The sequence below is a fragment of the Ips typographus genome, linkage group LG1 (genome assembly GCF_016097725.1).
Source record: "Ips typographus isolate SLU linkage group LG1, UJ_Ityp_2.0, whole genome shotgun sequence".
NCBI lineage: Eukaryota > Metazoa > Arthropoda > Insecta > Coleoptera > Curculionidae > Ips > Ips typographus.
The window spans coordinates 9,305,826-9,326,235 of NC_138422.1; the positions used below are offsets into that span (position 1 = coordinate 9,305,826).

At 35.6% G+C, this 20,410-nt stretch overlaps 2 protein-coding genes across 3 annotated transcripts; both read left to right on the forward strand.

Annotated features, from left to right (window-relative positions):
- The first annotated feature begins 159 nt into the window (after positions 1-159).
- LOC145729646 (ankyrin repeat domain-containing protein 40-like) lies at positions 160-4,416 on the forward strand. 2 transcript variants are annotated; one of them, XM_081980498.1, is made up of 4 exons: positions 160-384; positions 445-767; positions 4,087-4,233; positions 4,296-4,416. In XM_081980498.1, the coding sequence occupies exons 1-4, from the start codon at positions 260-262 to the stop codon at positions 4,319-4,321; spliced, it is 621 nt and encodes a 206-aa protein (XP_081836624.1). In that variant the 5' UTR covers positions 160-259; the 3' UTR covers positions 4,322-4,416. The 2 variants fall into 2 exon arrangements, with proteins under 2 accessions (XP_081836624.1, XP_081836615.1); XM_081980489.1 differs by having other exon boundaries at positions 4,087-4,416.
- On the forward strand, positions 4,411-12,068 carry LOC145729579 (calcium/calmodulin-dependent protein kinase type 1-like). The gene is made up of 4 exons (XM_081980394.1): positions 4,411-4,957; positions 6,722-7,194; positions 8,036-8,133; positions 8,435-12,068. The coding sequence occupies exons 1-4, from the start codon at positions 4,597-4,599 to the stop codon at positions 8,619-8,621; spliced, it is 1,119 nt and encodes a 372-aa protein (XP_081836520.1). The 5' UTR covers positions 4,411-4,596; the 3' UTR covers positions 8,622-12,068.
- Positions 12,069-20,410: the final 8,342 nt, after the last annotated feature.

The window sequence follows — 20,410 nt, forward strand, 5'->3', positions numbered from 1 at the left end:
AAAACTAGCGGTAAAGCAGCAAAGAAGACCGGCTATTAAGAAGTTGGTCAACTTTAAACCGCACCCCGCAATAAATCGCCTTTCGACATTGGACAGCGACAGATTGTCATAAGTTTATTTGACTTTTGACATATTGCCTGCCGTTTTTGACGTTATGCGCTGGCATTCGGCTTTTAGCTATTTAGCACTTTTGCAGTTTGCAGGAAAAAAGTGAAGTGTGAACTGTTGGGTCCATCATGTTTTACAATAATTTTATGGAATGGCTAACATCAACATATTAGAAGAGAAACTACGTGAAGCGACATGCATTGGTGATCTTGAAGCGGTTCAAATCCTTCTCCATCAAAACGTTAACGTAAACTCTCAGAATCCAGTCAACGGATGGTAAATATTGCCCTAGAGACCCCTAACCCCACAATATAAAACAGAAGTGCATCTTTAAAGGACTGCCTTACATTGGGCATGCAAACGAGGAAACGAACGTATAGCTAGATCGTTGCTCGATTATGGAGCCGACAAGCGCTTAAAAAACTATAAAGGGGAAGTGGCCAGTGATATTTGCACTTATTCCAACATTAATGAACTGTTGGGGAGTAATGACACTACAAAAAACAGTCAAGGCCATCAAGACAGCAATCAATTTGTGCCCAGTTATATCAAGTATGCACCCTTAAATCCTCAGGTTGATGTAGGACCTCATAGAGTTAAGCAACCTGATTTCCTTAGCATGCCCAAAACTTCACTTCCTGCAGCACTAAATAATGATGGTAAGTACTGTAAGAAAATTTCTAATGTTTTACTAATTTTGGGTGTGCTATTATCATTTTTTCCTAATTTTTTGATGTAAGATTGCAAAGATTTTTCAACTAGCTTAAGCTAGATATGTTGAAATTTCACTATGATGTAAAGCGAAACTGGAACATACCAGGTGATAACAAAGCTTCATTTGAACTATTCTTGCATGTCAGGATAATTGGGAATTAACAGGGGAATTAATGAATTGTATTTTAAAATTCTGGTCATCATTATCAGTTTATTACTGAAAAGTTAAAGAATATTCCTGGAAAAAGTGACAGTAATTTAATTAAGTTTTCATTTATAGGTGTTCATACTATACTCTTCCAGATAATTAACTCAATAATTAGACTAGAGATGGCTCAAGGTAATTTTCTTCACTTTAGGGAAAATGTTAATTTTCTTTTACAACCTTTCCCTGAGAATTTTTAATATTTTTCATCAAGTTTTCAGTAATTGACCAAGATTATTATGTTTTTATTTGTTGGTCTTTTGCAACTGTTAGTGCCTAGATTAGTACACAAATAATTTCAAAACTGAATTTAAAACAACATATTGGTGTTTATATGATACCTACATTGAAGCCATCCAATACCATAGCCAAGTCCAATAAGTTGGTAATTTCATGTAGGTCACAAAAATAAAATTAAAAGGATGACTTCACATTTGAAACACCCTGTGTATTTTATTTCTTCTCTCAATGATGACTGCTTGAAGATTCACAAACACCTAATCAAGTGTTTTTTCCAAATACCATCATCTGATTTTTAAATAAAGGTAATAAAACTTTTTCTGTACTCTTTTAGCTTTTTCTTCATCACTGAATGACTAAATGTCTCTGAAATTTTTTGAATTATCCTAAAATTCTGTAAATTCACTTGACATGTTTTCCACAAATAACTTTCTCTAAATTTCTCATCTCTATTAGGAATGATGAACTTTAGAGACCTTACAGTAGGCAGTAGAACAGTGCTCACTTTGTATAACCATGAAAAAATTACTTTTATTGAAAATCCAGCTGCACACCTAATTTTATAAGGAATTTTGCTGTCTCATTTGTTTGCCTAAGCATTGTAGATTTGTCTCTCTGAAAAAAACCTAAAGTGATTGTTTGAGAGATGTCTATGTTTTCGTGTAGAGATAAATAAAAGCTATAATGATAGTAAAAATATAAATATTAGAAGGAAGGTTCTATATCAAACTATCTAATGTCAAAAGTCAAGTAAATTATCTGTTTTTACTCTACTTAGATCACCAATGTGAGTACATAATAAAATATCTGTGAAATAGGTTACCTAATATTAAAATTATTACATTTAAAAAAAATTTGACTGGGATGTTTTCCCATGCCCTCTCTAAGTAATTATTATTAGTGATCCCTTCTTTTTCCATTTTATTCATTCCTTCATAATAATCTTTTGTGTGAAGTATTTTTATAGATTTTTATTCCTGTTTAATTGCTTGGATAACTTTGTTTTTGTTTGATCAGATTAAAATGTGGCTCCATGTAAACCATTAGCAAAAAAGCTGGCCAAAAAGGACATTATTATGTGTTTTTACTTTGCCAACATATTGACATACATGATGGTTTGGCCTAACCTCAGAGAATGGTGGTCACCAGGAAACAAAATGAACCATCTCATTCTTTGTTGTAGATTATTGCAATTATGGTGCACACTTGGGTACTCGGGTATTATACATGCAAGTCTACTCTGTCCATAACTTTCAATTTATTGTTATTGTATCAAATTGAATAAATTAATCAATGTGTGTGAATGAACTCCAATCCACAATTATTAGGTATTAAACTATCACTAGGGAATTTTGTCCTTATAATACTGCTTCCAGATTGCATAAGGTACTCTAAGCTTTGATCTGTTTCAAAATATACTTTCAGAGATAAATTTAAATATATTTGCAATCTTGTTTGCGATCATAAGATGTAAAACATTAAACTTGAAAAACCTATTAAATTGTTGGTTTCATAGAACCTTGATCCTAAATGTCATTTTATTACAACAAGGATGGATGTTTGGTAGAAAAAAGAGAGATCTAGTAATGAAACATTAAGGATATATCTAAAAACAGGGCTTTTTTAAGGCTTGTGACCTCATCCTAATTTAGTTTGATTTTTCGTAATATTTGGTGTACTATGGATACATAAATATCTTAGGCTTTAACAATAATAAACAAATTGTATGTGCCGTGACTGTGCTTTCAACAACTATAATAAACTGTTAAAGCATGTTGGAGGACGTAAAGAAAGAATTGTTTAAAATAATAATTTTTTGTATGATATGTCTAATTTTAAGGACTGGTTCCTGTTTACTAGGGATAACAAACCAAGAAGTAGTTACTATAATTTTAGTTGCATGACATCAAGGTTTGAAAATGGGCCGCGTTGTCAATGTTATAACAAATCGAACATAAATTGAAGAATATGATTTTACTTTCAATGGTGTGAGAACTATTTTTGTCCACATTTTTTATTGTAGAACACTGCAAATACAATTACACACAAATACAATTACACTTTTTTACTCAATACAAACTCAATTTTCTTTTAAATTTATTTAACTAGTTAATTAATTAACTTCATGAATAAGTTCAGGGATTCTTATGAATTTCAGTGTAAAACCAGTATTTATTGATATTACTCATAATGTAAGGTTTAACACAACTTTTGTTAACAACCGTTTTTACATGAAAATCAAGAATTATTATTTGATGTTCACCTTGGATGTGCCAAGTTTGGTTTCCTAATGAATGTAATGATAATTTAATTTACATGAAGTGGATATGTCACATACTTAACACCTTCTTTGTGGTAATTAGCGTATTCATATTCATATATTAATTATTACAAATGGAGTTGTTTATTGTCCGTGAATGTATGAAATTAAAGAAAATAATAATTGGTATTCGGACATAAATTGAAAATTAGGTCAAAATTTTGTTGTGCATTGAGCTGGACTTGAACCAACCACCTCTGCTTTTCCATAGTAATGCTTTTCCACTGAGCTATAATGGTACATTAATTTCCTTTTTATATTTGATATTTGAATGTTGTTAGAAAAGGAAAAATCGTTCATTATAATTAATAATTACATTTAAAAACTGAATATATTTTGGTTTTATTGGTATAGTAACAACCTCATTGACTGCTTGTGAATGGAGTTTATTATTTGTTTGTACATCTACATTATTGATGGTTTTTAAAGTGTAATAACAGTCCACGTGTATAGACGTAGTTTATAATAGTACTTAATTAGACATTTTTTTGGTTTGCAGAACTTGTCCTCAAAGTAAAAATCCAAGGCTCCTCAGACCCTGATTACATAGAAATTGAGATCCCTAAGTGGAAATTGACCTACGACGTCCTTTTAAAGACCTGCTGTGAAGAATTACAAATATCGGAATCTCAAGTAGAACGAATTCGTAAATTACCCAATACCCGTTTACGCAAAGACAACGATGTTAGAAGGTTAACTGATTTTCAGGAACTCGAAATTGCCTTGAGGAATAACAGTGGTGATAAAAGCAACAATTCTTATCAAAGCATTAGTACTTGCAAAGATCAAACTATATTGTATTAGATAAATAAAAAAACGAAGAGTGAAATTTTGCTTCTTATTAGCTAACTAATACATATCGGTAATTAAATCTAAAAAAAGTTAACAAAATAACCCCGAGTTAAATCCTTGTATTATAAAGATCCTAAAGGAAACCAAACTATTAGCTAAAAGAAAAGACTGTGCTTAAATAAATTTAGTTAGGTGTTAAAAAAAAATTATAGCAAAAATGCCTCTGTTTGGTAAAGAGAAAAAGTCTAAAAGCAAAAATGGCGCCAAAGACTGCGGCGACAAAACTATGTTAGAAGAAAAGTACGTCCTGAAAGAACAACTGGGCACCGGAGCATTTTCTGAAGTTCGACTAGCGGAAAGTAAGGAAAAACCGAACCAGTTGTTTGCTGTGAAAATTATAGACAAAAAGGCACTGAAAGGAAAAGAAGACTCCTTAGAAAATGAGATAATGATTTTAAGAAAGCTGAAACACCCTAATATAGTACAACTCTTAGAAACTTTCGAAGATAAAACTAAAGTTTATCTTATAATGGAACTGGTTACTGGTGGTGAATTGTTTGACAGAATAGTACAAAAAGGTAAGGCGACACATTGTTTTGATTACTTTTTTTGTGTCAAAAGTGCTTTTTATGACCCTCTAATAAATTGCTTTAACTTAGGTACATTCTCCAATAAACTTTAACTTTTGTGCCTTAAAATTGCACTTTTAACACTTATACATGGTGTTCAGAAATTATTACTTTGTCGTAAAGCCTCATAAGTGAGCTACCTAAAGATGATTTACAAGTCATAATTTTGAAACCATCTGCGATTCAAGTCTTTAAATATTTAATCTTCAATTTTTGGATTTATTTAGACAGGCATTTCCAAAGTCTGATGGTCAAAAAGATATTTCCAGTTAATTGTTAAGAGAGAGGGAGAGTTCTTTGGAGTAAACCCCTTCACCTAGAGGAATATAGTATTAAAGACACAACTCTCTCATATTTTCTACTTTAACATCAGCAAACTTTTAAAACAGACTTAGAGGAGACTATGCAAAGATAATAATCATTGAATTATGAAAGGGTTTGATAAAGATATACAAGCTTAGCCAACCAAACCGTTTATTAAAAGTTGCCTAGTTATCAAACATGTAAACTTCATATTTTGCATAAGTAATATTTGTGGAAAATGTAAGAATGATGATAAAAAATGGTGCTCTTCCTAGATTTTGGGTCGCCATTTGTACGTTCTAACTCATAGAGTTGAGTATAGATGTCACAAGATGTGGCACAACAGCTATCAAAAGTTTTCATCTTGCACATTTTGTCACTTTCAGAGCCAAACATGAATAGACTGACTAATCGTATTATTAAGGTGCATTGCTCTGACTATTTATTACTGTCCTACTTTTTACTTGTAGATTAAGGGGCAACAATGCACTACAGTCTTGAAGCCCCTTTTCTCTGATTCTCTGGGCTGAGGCTCATCACAAACTTCTCCTTAATCTTCAAAGCCTTAAAGGCCATCATTTGAGTTAGCTCTTAGAGGGGGGAATTTTCCTACTCATCAATTATACTGCTGTACTGCTATCAAATAGCTTGGTTCACAAGTCTGAGACATCGTCACTTGCACAAAACAGCTTCTGGAGTTTCCTCTCCCATCTTTATATAATCTGTAGTCTCCTTGTTTTTCGTCCTATTAAGCAACAATCTTGAAAACCTTTGTATATCTCTTGAAGTTTGCCAAGCCAGTCAGTTGCTCCTGGAGCTTGACTCAATCATATTCCTCTTTCAATGTGGTCGTATTTGTAGGTGTAATCCCAAAAGCTACAGGAAGTTTCTGGTCCTGTAAAGGGAGTTCCGGCACTTTTTTAGTTAGCCACAATATTGACTTTCCTATTTTCAATTCTTAGATCCTGGAATCTGGAGCAAGGTGATTTTTTGGTTTGCCTAGTTCATTGAGTTCACCTTGACATTTCCGTATTATTTTAGAGCTGACTATGATTCAGATCAGCGCGATATTAATAAATCTAGCTCAAAAATTAACAAAATGTGAAATGCTCCCTTTACCCAATTTTCGGGAAGTTTCCTTAACCACCAGAGCTTGGAAATGTCTGTCTATCGACGAATTTAAGGTTTGAACTGTTTATTGGAAACCGTTTCAAAATTATGCCACCATTTACAGGGAGATCACTTTAAAGTTGCGTATTGCTTTTATAAACTCAAGTGCCTTTGTTCCTATACATTGTTCTATTTTGTCCTTTACAATCGTAAAATCGTTAACGTATGGCTCTAACTAACTTTGGGACACCCGGTATTCTAAATAACTATTATAATATGGAATACTAATTATGTTTGTAGGATCTTATACTGAAAAAGATGCAGCTCATTTAATTCGACAAGTTTTGGAGGCCGTGGATTACATGCACCAACAAGGCGTGGTACATAGAGACTTAAAACCCGAAAATCTACTGTACTACAGTCCGGACAGTGATAGTAAAATAATGATCAGCGACTTTGGATTATCGAAAATGGAGGACGGTGGGATAATGGCCACGGCTTGCGGTACACCGGGCTATGTGGCCCCCGAGGTGCTGGCACAAAAACCGTACGGCAAAGCCATCGATGTGTGGAGTATAGGAGTAATTTCGTACATTCTGCTCTGCGGTTATCCACCGTTTTATGATGAAAACGACGTTAATTTGTTCGCTCAAATATTGAAGGGAGAGTTTGAGTTCGAGTCGCCTTATTGGGATGAAATTAGTGATGCGGCCAAAGACTTCATTAGGAATCTGATCTGTGTTAATGTAGAGAAGAGATATACATGTAGACAGGTGAGTAAAGTGGTTTTCTCTACTTGCATGATTTCTCTTATACTTGTCATTAATCATGTTTCTGCAAACCTTCTTCATAAAGTCTATTTCAAAAAAATGTTATTGAAATAGTTAAATCAAAATACATGCTGCAATGAAACACAAGTCGTTTTTTCCTCTTATTGTTTTTCTTTTTATTATTTGTTTTATTTAATTTGTTAATGTGTGCAACCATGTATTCTGATTTTCTAGATATTTTAGAAATGTGTTATACAAAAATCCAGTGTTTTTCAACAAATAAAGAATAGTTTTGAAAGAAAAATTAACAGGGTATTTGAAAATAATGTAGTTTGAGTCTTTGTAAAATGACTGAAATTTATTTTATATAACAAATTCTGCTGATTTTGACATCCCGTGCACGCTCCCGAAATACTGCCATATACTTACGGGACACCCTGTAATTAACAAGACGCAAAGTATGGTGGTGCATAGAGAGTTGTTTTGATTTTGATTTACGCTATTAAAGTTCTTTGTCCTGTTTTAACAAATTCCTTTCTTTCTAACTGCACATTTCTTGGCTGATTGCTTAATTTACTTTCTTTGCTAGCTTCTAGTACTATATTTCAATCTGTCTATTAAATGTAAAAGAAGAACAATTTTTGTTGTTTTTTCTATTTTGGATTTGGTACCAATTTTCAATAGCCAGATATTTTAATTTTTAAATTGGCGATTTCTATATGCAAAAAAACTGTGTGTTTGTAAAAAAAAAGATATACAATATAAACCTACCTTGTATTCAAAACTATTGTGGCCATCTTGTACATAAAATAATATTTTTAAGAACCTTATTTTATTTACTTAGGCTTTGGCCCATCCCTGGATTTCTGGGAATGAAGCTTCTAGCAAGAATATTCACGGAACTGTGTCTGAACAACTTAAGAAGAATTTTGCTAAATCCCGGTAAGAGTCTAGTCTCTGATTTTATATTTAGAATAGGATTTTATTACAAAAAGAACTTATTGGAAACGTTAGCTTATAAACTGATTAATTTCTAACTTTTTAACTTTTAAAGTCAATCATATTGTATCAAGTTGGAGCTATGGTATATTTGTGTCTTTGTTGAAAGCTTGTTTCTGTCAACTGACAATATTTAACACTCTAATGACAAAATCAACAGTCTCATTAATTTATATTAATTAAGTAATTCAAGACTATTTTAGTGTGAATTTTAGCCTTGAGGCTTATTTGTAAACTGTTCTAGATGGCGCCAAGCGTATCATGCTACTGCGGTGATTAGACAAATGCAGCGGATGGCTTTAAGTAGCGGAGGTAGCCAAGGGGGACAGAAAAGCCCCTCTCCGCAGCCCAACGCGTCCGGAGGGAGTTCTGGAGCCGCGAGCTCCGAACAGTCCCGAGGCAGCAGCGCCTCATCGTCCGGTAAACAATAGAAACGCTAAATAATTTATCTTTTAATAGACCTACAATTATCTGCCTAATTTTTAGTCAGTTGTCTATATTAAACATTTCAAATACTCGAAAAAAAAACACATAACAGAAATGTATACTTGACGTAACAATACGAATTTTTGGTGCAAGCAACTTATTGGATTTAAGCTGTAGAGAGAAATTATTAAATTAACGAAAACAGTGCCATTCTTAGGGATATATATTTATTAATAGACCGTGACTATTTATTTGTACTTAAGACTATCGAATTTTCTCGTATAGGGCGATTCCATGGAAATTGTTTCAAACTTGTTATGCAAGTGACCAAAAAAATAATGCAAAAAGCCAGTAAGGTAGAATTTAAATGGGCTAATTAGTTCCTTAACAAGTCCAACCTAATTGAACAATAATGATAACATACCAATACAGGTGAAACTTACATTTTCTGTTTGAATGTAACATAATCCTTATGCAAATTTATAAAATCAGTGATGCCACATAATCATTTTTTTACACCAATTTCAAAGTTTCCTATCTAAAGAACGGGAGAAAAATAATTTTGTGCTACTGTATTTGTTTGTTGTGTTTGTTACTTGTCCATGTTAAAGTTGCTTAAAGTGGAACTGATTTTTTTTAGCTTTTCTAAAAAAGTTTTCAACAGTAGTCAGAAGTTTGACAATTCTAGAAACTGCATCACTACAAAGACTATTATTAATATTGTAATAACTTCAACGATATGTATATAATCGTTTGTTAAGATATTTATCACTTATCGATGTTGCATAGTTGTTTTATTCACTACTTAAAGCGTAGTATACTCTATAAATATAACTGAAAGGTTTTGTGACGTACGAAGCATATCGCTTGATAAATAAAACAAAAATTGGTGCATTTATATTTGCGAAAACAAAGAAATATCGCAACTTAAAAGAGCTTAGGTGTAAAATAGTAGTACTGTATAAGGCTTAAGTATTGGACAATATGTTCCTTAATATGGAGGCGATGTTTTTTGGAGCACATTGTAGAAGGCCTACTATTGTGACATTGTTTCACTTATTCGAATAATAATTTAATGTGGCCAACTGGACGGTTTTAAACAATCGAAGCTTGACTGATAATACAGGTAGTACTTAATTTTGTTTGGTTAATGCATTTGTTGTTTAGTGAAGGTTTAGTCAATTGTATACAGGGTGTTGATTAAAAAAATCTCGCCTAAATGAAAAGATACAAAGTAGATTAAATTAGCGTGAGGTTACTTTGAAGATTGTTCGGTTTTTTGCAAATCCGCGAAATTGATCAAACTTAAATTGAATCAAGCTTTGAATTGCATACTTTTGCAATACGCATCACTTCAAATTTATAATTGACTACTTCAAGAAAACCGTTGACTTCAACAACGATCAGAGAAGAAGGGTTTCATTTAAATTACATATTATAACTATTTTTTTAGCCAAAAAACTCTGAAAGAGAAAAAACAGCTGACGATAACTTTGTTTTAAAAAAAAGTTTCAATGAGGCTCAAAAAATGAAAACCGTGTATACATTACAAAGATGGCTGAACCTCAAAACATTTTTGATTAAAAGATTTGTGCCAAAATGTGCTTTCTGCTTAATAACAACAATAACTCTTAATTTTGAATGTTATAAGTTCGGATTAGCGGGTAATGTTTGAGTTTTTCAAACTTTTTTTTAAATCTCTATCCATTCCATCCATCTCTGGCCATTTTTTAAATAAATATCTACAGAATGAGGCATTATAAGAAATAATGCGTGGACAACAGTGAAAAAGAATCCTGTGTTTTATTTGACCGTAATACACCAACAAAAACTTATGAAAAAGATGTTTTATCAAAAAATATGTTTTTTTGTACAACCAAGCTTTATAGTTAATCAATGGTTAAACGTGGTTCAGACTGTGACTCCTAGCACTCATTCTGTCATATTTAAAAAACAAATTCAACTTAAACTCGGTTTAAAATACGACGGTGCAAATACGGGAAAGGAGCTGTTGCACAGTTATACTTTAAACTAAGTTTAAGTTAAGGATGGTTCAGACTGTGGCATAGAGATAAAAAAATAATAGTTTGAACTACTACTTAACTTAAACTGGGCTTAAAGTACCACGGTAAATGATGGTAAATATACGAAACTAACTGTGTATCAACCCTATACTCTTTAATTTTTTTTTTAGACAATTATTCCCAATCCAATCTCCGCTACACAAAAAAATCAATCTGCTCAGTATTTAAAAAAAGTCGTACGCCGCTGATTCTCAACAAAACTGGTAAATTTGAGCAAAGCTCGCGTTTTCACGTTTAATGTATTATAAACATGTTTAAGATACTTTGAGTATCAAAATAACTCAAACAAAACCTTCACCTAATCCATCTTAATTTTTTGTGCCATTTTTTTTATTTATTGCTATTTACTGTAACTTGTAATCCCTATAATAATTATACTTTATTACTTTTTGTGGTCATGCTAATGGATTTTGCTTGTAACACGCTTGGTACTACACTCAAAAGGCCTTGTTGGTTGTCGAAATTTAATTACACCTCACTTTCAGTTTGTTGTAAATACGAGATACAACACTCGAATATTTAGTGGTAGTTCGTAAAAAAAATGACTTAAAATAAGCTATAGCTTTGCAGTTAGTAGCTAAGACATTGTTGGTCCATTTTAAACGTAAATTGTTAGGGCTAAGTGCAAATATTACTCTAAATCGTTAAGAATACTCAAAAAAAAAACCTTTGCATTCCGCTATATGTCTGTGGTGTTTCCATTCTTGTCTATAAATTCCATTTGATTATTTATTAGATATATTTTATTTTATCGTTGGTTTATGTATAAGTAGGCGTTTCCAGTTTTAAAAACCCCATATTTATTTTTTTTTTGTATTTTTAGGGTCATTTTTAGGACACTTTTCATACTAACTCAAGGCAAAGTGACTTTGGGTTACACAAAAAAAGTGACTCAAATTGACTTACTGACAAATGTTTAGTCTATTTTTTATATTGTAAATACTAAATAGTATAATCTCATCATTAGTTGAACGGTAATTACGCAAGGCCTGTGATAAAATGTTGAAATCCAAGCAAATCATTCAATTTATTTAATAAAACAATTTCACTTTCCTCTTGCAAAAGTTAACTGAATAGAAATTGTGGCCTTGCCTATTTACGCTAATTCCTTTCAAGGATTCTTGTGATTTTAGTGAATCTCGAAAAAGAATGTTAACTAATATCTATATGTAATATTTTTATTTTTTTACACGGTAGCCATTTAGTTGGGGGAATAATCTTGTCTGAAACTAATGCATTCGCTCGTAACAGTGTAAAATGTACGCTTTGTATAATAATGATAGAGGTAATATATTAAGTTATTCTGGATTAACTGTCTGGTCTACATAATGCCTATAGTTGAATGACAAATATACGTTTGAAAATGCGTTTAAAGTGTGTTTTATCTATTTTCAGTAGCAATAATAGCAGGGTATTAGGAAGAAATTAAGTGACAGTGGACATCTGGAAGAACCTCATTTGACATTAATTTGGAAAGAAATTAATTGAGTTCTATAGTTATTCTCAAATTTATAGTCAGTTACCTAATTCCTGGCAGACTGGTCGTTGCAGCTTGACAAGGAAAAGAAAAACGAAATCCACTAGCAGGTACGGTAAATCGTACGTCGTATGACTTTGAGGTTTAGGTTACTGGGTAAATTGGCCATGAAGAATCACTGGGAAATATTTTCAAGTTCTTAAAATGACCACCAGAGGTGCCAATTGCCATCTTAAATTTAAAAATTGCATTTTCTATAAATTTTACATAACAAACTACTTGTTTTTGTTCACATTTTTAAAAAGAACCAGTTTATCTAGCATTTTCGTAAAACAAAAATTTCAGTTATTTCAAAAATAAAGATGATGGGGCTGTTCAATAGTTTTTGTAATAACCTGCTGTAACTTCTTAGCAATTTGACCGATTTTAACAAATTTGGTAATGTATCATTGAACATAGCATTTCTTGGGCAATAAGAATCAACCTAAATATAGTTCATTTAGTTTAATCCTTTGCCGCGGGGGTTAGTTTTGACACCATGACACAAATTCCAAAAAAAACCAATGAAATAATATGACTTTTTCTGTATGAAAAAGTAGCCAAATAACTTCCAAATAGGCCACTGAAAACCGTTTTTCAAAATCTTGTTTCTAAACTAATATATTGGGACTGGCAATATTTTTAGACTTGTCGAAAGCATTTGACTGTTTAAATAGGGACATTCTATTAAAAAAATTATGGCTTTACGGGATTAGAGGGACCGCTGACCTCTAATCCCGTAAAGCCAAAATGATGACGGACCTCTTGATTTGTTTAAATCTTACTTAAACGGAAGAACACAGAGGGTAGTTTTGAACGAAAACGGAATAAATTATAAATCAGAAATATCGCAAAGTACAGTCGGCGTTCCACAGGGAAGTATACTGGGCCCTCTTTTATTTATAGGGTATCTAAACGATCTAAACTATCAAGTAGTTCATCCAAAATATTCTTTAACTGAATATACTGACGACATAAACTTACTGGTTGGGGGATCAGATATGGGTGAACTGAATGCAAATGCAAATGGGCTATTCTCGTTAGCAAGTTCTTGGTTTGAAATAAATAAATTACTTTTAAACAAATCTAAAACCAGCAGTATGCTATTTAGAACTAAATTAAATAGAATCACTAAGCCTGAGTCTATTCTTGTTTGTGACAGTCAGTTTGAGATATCTGACAAAACCAAGTTTCTGGGAATTTATATTGATGAATTTTTAGACTGGTCTCATCATATTGAATATCTTAATAATAAACTTAATAAAGTTTGCTACTGTATTCGTGTAGTCTCTAAATATCTGGATGACGCAGCCAAGAGAACACTCTACTTTGCGAATTTCGAAGGAGCAATGAAATATGGTATTATTTTTTGGGGAATAAACTTTAAAGCTCAAAACATTTTCGTTACTCAAAAGCGAATATTAAGAATAATTTATAAAATGTCACCATTACAATCTTGCCGAGGAGTATTTAAGTCTAAAAGACTGTGTGATGTATTGCGTTCCCTCGAAAAGCGGCAACACTGGACAGTGGGGGAAGCCGGTGGACGACCGATGACCCGCCATCTCTCTTGCGACTCAACCACGAACGAGGGCACATGTTGGTCTTAATAAAAATTGTCCTTGTACATATATATATTAATGTGATCAATAAATGTATGCAGTGCCCATTGAAAGAGTCTTCTTCAAATCCCAAGAGCCCAAGACACAACAAATGGCGACGAGGATGGGATACTTAGCCGAAAACTAGTAAAGGGCTAGGATCCCACGAGGAGAAGGACCGACCGGACCGGCGATATTCAAGATGGCAGCCTTGATCGGATCCATGGCGGAATACAACCATGCCACCGATGATTGGCAGATATACCAAGAGAAATTGGACCAGTACTTTGCCGCCAACAAAATAATTGAAGAACCTGTAAAAACTGCAACCTTAGTGAGCCTAATTGGAACATCCACCTATACCATATTGCGTGAACTGACTTATCCGGCATTACCAAAAGACAAAAGGTATGCCGAACTAACCAAGCTACTCTGTGGTCACTTCAGCCCCATTGTATCCGTGTGGCGCGAGAGAAGCAAATTTTGGGCGGCCACTCAGATGTCTGGCGAAACCTCGCAAGAATGGTACGTGCGGGTGAGAGGACTTTCCATTAACTGTGCTTTTGAAGGAAATTTGACCTTCGTTTTGAGGGAGAAGTTTATGGCAGGATTGAGGAAGGGCTCAATACTGGACCGATTATGCGAAGAGGATTCAGATAGGCCCCTAGAGAGTCTTTTAAAGTTGGCGGTACAGAAGGAAGTAAAGAATGGAGAAAGTAGCCAGCACGAGCGTGAGGAAGTCAATTGGGTTAGAAACGGAGCGAACAGTGGCAACAGGGCGGACCGTCACCGAGGAAGATACTGGTGTGAAGGCAGCAAGCCGAATTCCAGCAAGCCGGAGCCGAGGATGTCCGATCGGTCAGTGGCGTCGGACTTATTTTTTTCTTCACTTAAAATGCGTTAAATAAACATTGTGAGCAGTTACTTCGTTCTTTCACTATCTACAGGACATTTTAGAACAACATATTTGCATACCTTTATTTCCAGCATTCTCCTTTTATATCTATAATTCCACATATATCTATTTAACGCTTAACATCTGCACAATCAACAACAAACCCAACAAACAGGCTTCTTACCTACCCTGTATGGTGTATATCAGGTTTTGCAGCGTTGCCACATCTACGATCTACATATAAGCGCGTTCAATAAATACTATTCCTAATAATAATAATAATAATAAAAAACCCCTTTTGGTACGTTTATAGGGTTCATAATGAAGTATCTTTAGAGGGTAGTGAGAACTCCTTACACCCCGTCAGAGGGCGGCAAATTTGAATTCACTACTCTAGCAAGCCAGCGCATACGAAATTCAGATTCAAATTAATCCAAAACTAATCATAGTATCACAACCCCCTTTGGTACGTTTATAGGGTTCATAATGAAGTATCTTTAGAGGGTAGTGAGAACTCCTTACACCCCGTCAGAGGGCGGCAAATTTGAATTCACTACTCTAGCAAGCCAGCGCATACGAAATTCAGATTCAAATTAATCCAAAACTAATCATAGTATCACAACCCCCTTTGGTACGTTTATAGGGTTCATAATGAAGTATCTTTACAGGGTAGTGAGAACTCCTTACACCCCGTCAGAGGGCGGCAAATTTGAATTCACTACTCTAGCAAGCCAGCGCATACGACATTCAGATTCAAATTAATCCAAAACTAATCATAGTATCACAACCCCCTTTGGTACGTTTATAGGGTTCATAATGAAGTATCTTTAGAGGGTAGTGAGAACTCCTTACACCCCGTCAGAGGGCGGCAATTTGGAATTCCCTAGTCTAGCAAGCCAGCGCATACGACATTCAGATTCAAATTAATCCAAAACTAATCATAGTATCACAACCCCCTTTGGTACGTTTATAGAGCTCATAATGAAGTATCTTTAGAGGGTAGTGAGAACTCCTTACACCCCGTCAGAGGGCGGCAAATTTGAATTCACTACTCTAGCAAGCCAGCGCATACGAAATTCAGATTCAAATTAATCCAAAACTAATCATAGTATCACAACCCCCTTTGGTACGTTTATAGAGCTCATAATGAAGTATCTTTAGAGGGTAGTGAGAACTCCTTACACCCCGTCAGAGGGCGGCAAATTTGAATTCACTACTCTAGCAAGCCAGCGCATACGAAATTCAGATTCAAATTAATCCAAAACTAATCATAGTATCACAACCCCCTTTGGTACGTTTATAGAGCTCATAATGAAGTATCTTTAGAGGGTAGATACTTCATTATGAACCCTATAAACGTACCAAAGGGGGTTGTGATACTATGATTAGTTTTGGATTAATTTGAATCTGAATTTCGTATGCGCTGGCTTGCTAGAGTAGTGAATTCAAATTTGCCGCCCTCTGACGGGGTGTAAGGAGTTCTCACTACCCTCTAAAGATACTTCATTATGAGCTCTATAAACGTACCAAAGGGGGTTGTGATACTATGATTAGTTTTGGATTAATTTGAATCTGAATTTCGTATGCGCTGGCTTGCTAGAGTAGTGAATTCAAATTTGCCGCCCTCTGACGGGGTGTAAGGAGTTCTCACTACCCTCTAAAGATACTTCATTATGAACCCTATAAACGTACCAAAGGGGGTTGTGATACTATGATTAGTTTTGGATTAATTTGAATCTGAATTTCGTATGCGCTGGCTTGCTAGACTAGGGAATTCCAAATTGCCGCCCTCTGACGGGGTGTAAGGAGTTCTCACTACCCTCTAAAGATACTTCATTATGAACCCTATAAACGTACCAAAGGGGGTTGTGATACTATGATTAGTTTTGGATTAATTTGAATCTGAATTTCGTATGCGCTGGCTTGCTAGACTAGGGAATTCCAAATTGCCGCCCTCTGACGGGGTGTAAGGAGTTCTCACTACCCTCTAAAGATACTTCATTATGAACCCTATAAACGTACCAAAGGGGGTTGTGATACTATGATTAGTTTTGGATTAATTTGAATCTGAATTTCGTATGCGCTGGCTTGCTAGACTAGGGAATTCCAAATTGCCGCCCTCTGACGGGGTGTAAGGAGTTCTCACTACCCTCTAAAGATACTTCATTATGAACCCTATAAACGTACCAAAGGGGGTTGTGATACTATGATTAGTTTTGGATTAATTTGAATCTGAATTTCGTATGCGCTGGCTTGCTAGAGTAGTGAATTCAAATTTGCCGCCCTCTGACGGGGTGTAAGGAGTTCTCACTACCCTCTAAAGATACTTCATTATGAGCTCTATAAACGTACCAAAGGGGGTTGTGATACTATGATTAGTTTTGGATTAATTTGAATCTGAATTTCGTATGCGCTGGCTTGCTAGAGTAGTGAATTCAAATTTGCCGCCCTCTGACGGGGTGTAAGGAGTTCTCACTACCCTCTAAAGATACTTCATTATGAGCTCTATAAACGTACCAAAGGGGGTTGTGATACTATGATTAGTTTTGGATTAATTTGAATCTGAATGTCGTATGCGCTGGCTTGCTAGACTAGGGAATTCCAAATTGCCGCCCTCTGACGGGGTGTAAGGAGTTCTCACTACCCTCTAAAGATACTTCATTATGAACCCTATAAACGTACCAAAGGGGGTTGTGATACTATGATTAGTTTTGGATTAATTTGAATCTGAATTTCGTATGCGCTGGCTTGCTAGAGTAGTGAATTCAAATTTGCCGCCCTCTGACGGGGTGTAAGGAGTTCTCACTACCCTCTAAAGATACTTCATTATGAGCTCTATAAACGTACCAAAGGGGGTTGTGATACTATGATTAGTTTTGGATTAATTTGAATCTGAATGTCGTATGCGCTGGCTTGCTAGACTAGGGAATTCCAAATTGCCGCCCTCTGACGGGGTGTAAGGAGTTCTCACTACCCTCTAAAGATACTTCATTATGAACCCTATAAACGTACCAAAGGGGGTTGTGATACTATGATTAGTTTTGGATTAATTTGAATCTGAATGTCGTATGCGCTGGCTTGCTAGAGTAGTGAATTCAAATTTGCCGCCCTCTGACGGGGTGTAAGGAGTTCTCACTACCCTGTAAAGATACTTCATTATGAACCCTATAAACGTACCAAAGGGGGTTGTGATACTATGATTAGTTTTGGATTAATTTGAATCTGAATTTCGTATGCGCTGGCTTGCTAGAGTAGTGAATTCAAATTTGCCGCCCTCTGACGGGGTGTAAGGAGTTCTCACTACCCTCTAAAGATACTTCATTATGAACCCTATAAACGTACCAAAGGGGGTTGTGATACTATGATTAGTTTTGGATTAATTTGAATCTGAATTTCGTATGCGCTGGCTTGCTAGAGTAGTGAATTCAAATTTGCCGCCCTCTGACGGGGTGTAAGGAGTTCTCACTACCCTCTAAAGATACTTCATTATGAGCTCTATAAACGTACCAAAGGGGGTTGTGATACTATGATTAGTTTTGGATTAATTTGAATCTGAATGTCGTATGCGCTGGCTTGCTAGACTAGGGAATTCCAAATTGCCGCCCTCTGACGGGGTGTAAGGAGTTCTCACTACCCTCTAAAGATACTTCATTATGAACCCTATAAACGTACCAAAGGGGGTTGTGATACTATGATTAGTTTTGGATTAATTTGAATCTGAATTTCGTATGCGCTGGCTTGCTAGAGTAGTGAATTCAAATTTGCCGCCCTCTGACGGGGTGTAAGGAGTTCTCACTACCCTCTAAAGATACTTCATTATGAACCCTATAAACGTACCAAAAGGGGTTTTTTATTATTATTATTATTATTAGGAATAGTATTTATTGAACGCGCTTATATGTAGATCGTAGATGTGGCAACGCTGCAAAACCTGATATACACCATACAGGGTAGGTAAGAAGCCTGTTTGTTGGGTTTGTTGTTGATTGTGCAGATGTTAAGCGTTAAATAGATATATGTGGAATTATAGATATAAAAGGAGAATGCTGGAAATAAAGGTATGCAAATATGTTGTTCTAAAATGTCCTGTAGATAGTGAAAGAACGAAGTAACTGCTCACAATGTTTATTTAACGCATTTTAAGTGAAGAAAAAAATAAGTCCGACGCCACTGACCGATCGGACATCCTCGGCTACGGCTTGCTGGAATTCGGCTTGCTGCCTTCACACCAGTGAGGAAGATTTGCTGCTCGCGCAGGCATAGCGATGGGCATGTCAGAGGGCGCGCGCAGCCAGTTCCAAGATGGAGGCGGCAATGGCGACAAGTGGAAAAACAATAACAAAAGTGCTAAACAGATGGGAAATCCATCAAAGTGCGGAGTGTGCGGCAGGAACCACCCAGGAAGCTGCCGTTATGCAAACTACAGATGCAGAAGATGCGGCGTAGAGGGCCATCTGGAGAGAGCTTGTCGCAGAGCCACAGTGAGGGGACAAAATGCTCTGATGGAGGCAAGTGAAGAAGCAGAGGTCGCAAGGGACATACTTAAGGTAGATACACATAAGGGTTGTTCAGGGGGATTTGTTGCTCAGGTTGAAATTATGGGGAAAATGTTCAGCATGCAAGTTGATACTGGATCATGTGTGACCACACTAAGCAGGTCAGTGTTTAAAAAGGGTCTTCCAAATGTTCAGCTTGAAGTAGATCACATACTGCTGCGTGGTTACACAGGGTCAATGATTAGGCCATTAGGATACTTTGTGACAAATGTAAGAGCCTTCAGCAAAGTAAGAACAATAAAGATTTATGTAGTTGATAGCATGGGACCTTGTTTGTTAGGCCGGGACTTTCTCAGTGCTTTCAATATATCATTAAACGTTAATTCAGTCTTGCAGTGTTCTCACAGGAACAGGCTGTTGAAGGAATATTCCGATGTCTTGACGAATCGTTTGGGAACTTACAGGTACGACAAGGTCACAATACCCATAGATCCGCAGGCGAGACCCATTTTTCTCAGGCATAGACCAGTTCCCCTGGCATACAGACAAAAAGTGGAAGAGCAAATAAAGAGGATGGTCGAGGAAGGCATTCTAGAGCCGACGACAAATTCAAGATGGGCAACTCCGATAGTGCCAGTCAGGAAGGCCAACGGAACGGTAAGAATTTGTGGCGATTATAAGGCGACTGTGAATAAATGTTTAGACAAAAATATCCACTACCCCTTACCTCGCATAAATGAGATCTTTGATCAGTTATCGGGCGGTAAGTTGTTCACTAAATTGGACCTCAATCAGGCATATACACAGTTAATGCTTTCAGAAGAGTCAAAAGAAGCAATGACACTCACAACTCATTTAGGTCTTTTCAGGCCAAACCGAATGCTTTTTGGGGTGTCTCCAGCAGCTGCTCTTTTCCAGATGACGATAGAGCAAGTTCTGCAGGGATTAAAAGGCGTGGCCGTGTTTGCAGACGACATATGCATCACTGGCGCGAGCACTCAGGAGCACATTAGGAACTGTGAAGAAGTGTTACAGCGATTGAGGGAAGCAGGGCTTACCGTAAGGCCGGAAAAATGCAAGTTTTTCGAGAGAGAAGTAGAATACCTGGGACACGTAATAGGCGAAGAAGGCCTAAAGAAGTGCGAAAAGAAGGTAGCAGCAATAGAAAATGCAGCAAGGCCGACCACAGTAACACAGGTGAG

Coding starts and splice junctions, on each gene's coding strand:
- LOC145729646 (XM_081980489.1), top strand. CDS start 260: ATGGCTAACATCAACATATTAGAAGAGAAACTACGTGAAGCGACATGC. Junction 385..444: donor CAGAATCCAGTCAACGGATG/GTAAATATTGCC, acceptor GCATCTTTAAAG/GACTGCCTTACATTGGGCAT. Junction 768..4,086: donor TGCAGCACTAAATAATGATG/GTAAGTACTGTA, acceptor TTTGGTTTGCAG/AACTTGTCCTCAAAGTAAAA.
- LOC145729579 (XM_081980394.1), top strand. CDS start 4,597: ATGCCTCTGTTTGGTAAAGAGAAAAAGTCTAAAAGCAAAAATGGCGCC. Junction 4,958..6,721: donor TGACAGAATAGTACAAAAAG/GTAAGGCGACAC, acceptor TTATGTTTGTAG/GATCTTATACTGAAAAAGAT. Junction 8,134..8,434: donor AAGAATTTTGCTAAATCCCG/GTAAGAGTCTAG, acceptor AAACTGTTCTAG/ATGGCGCCAAGCGTATCATG.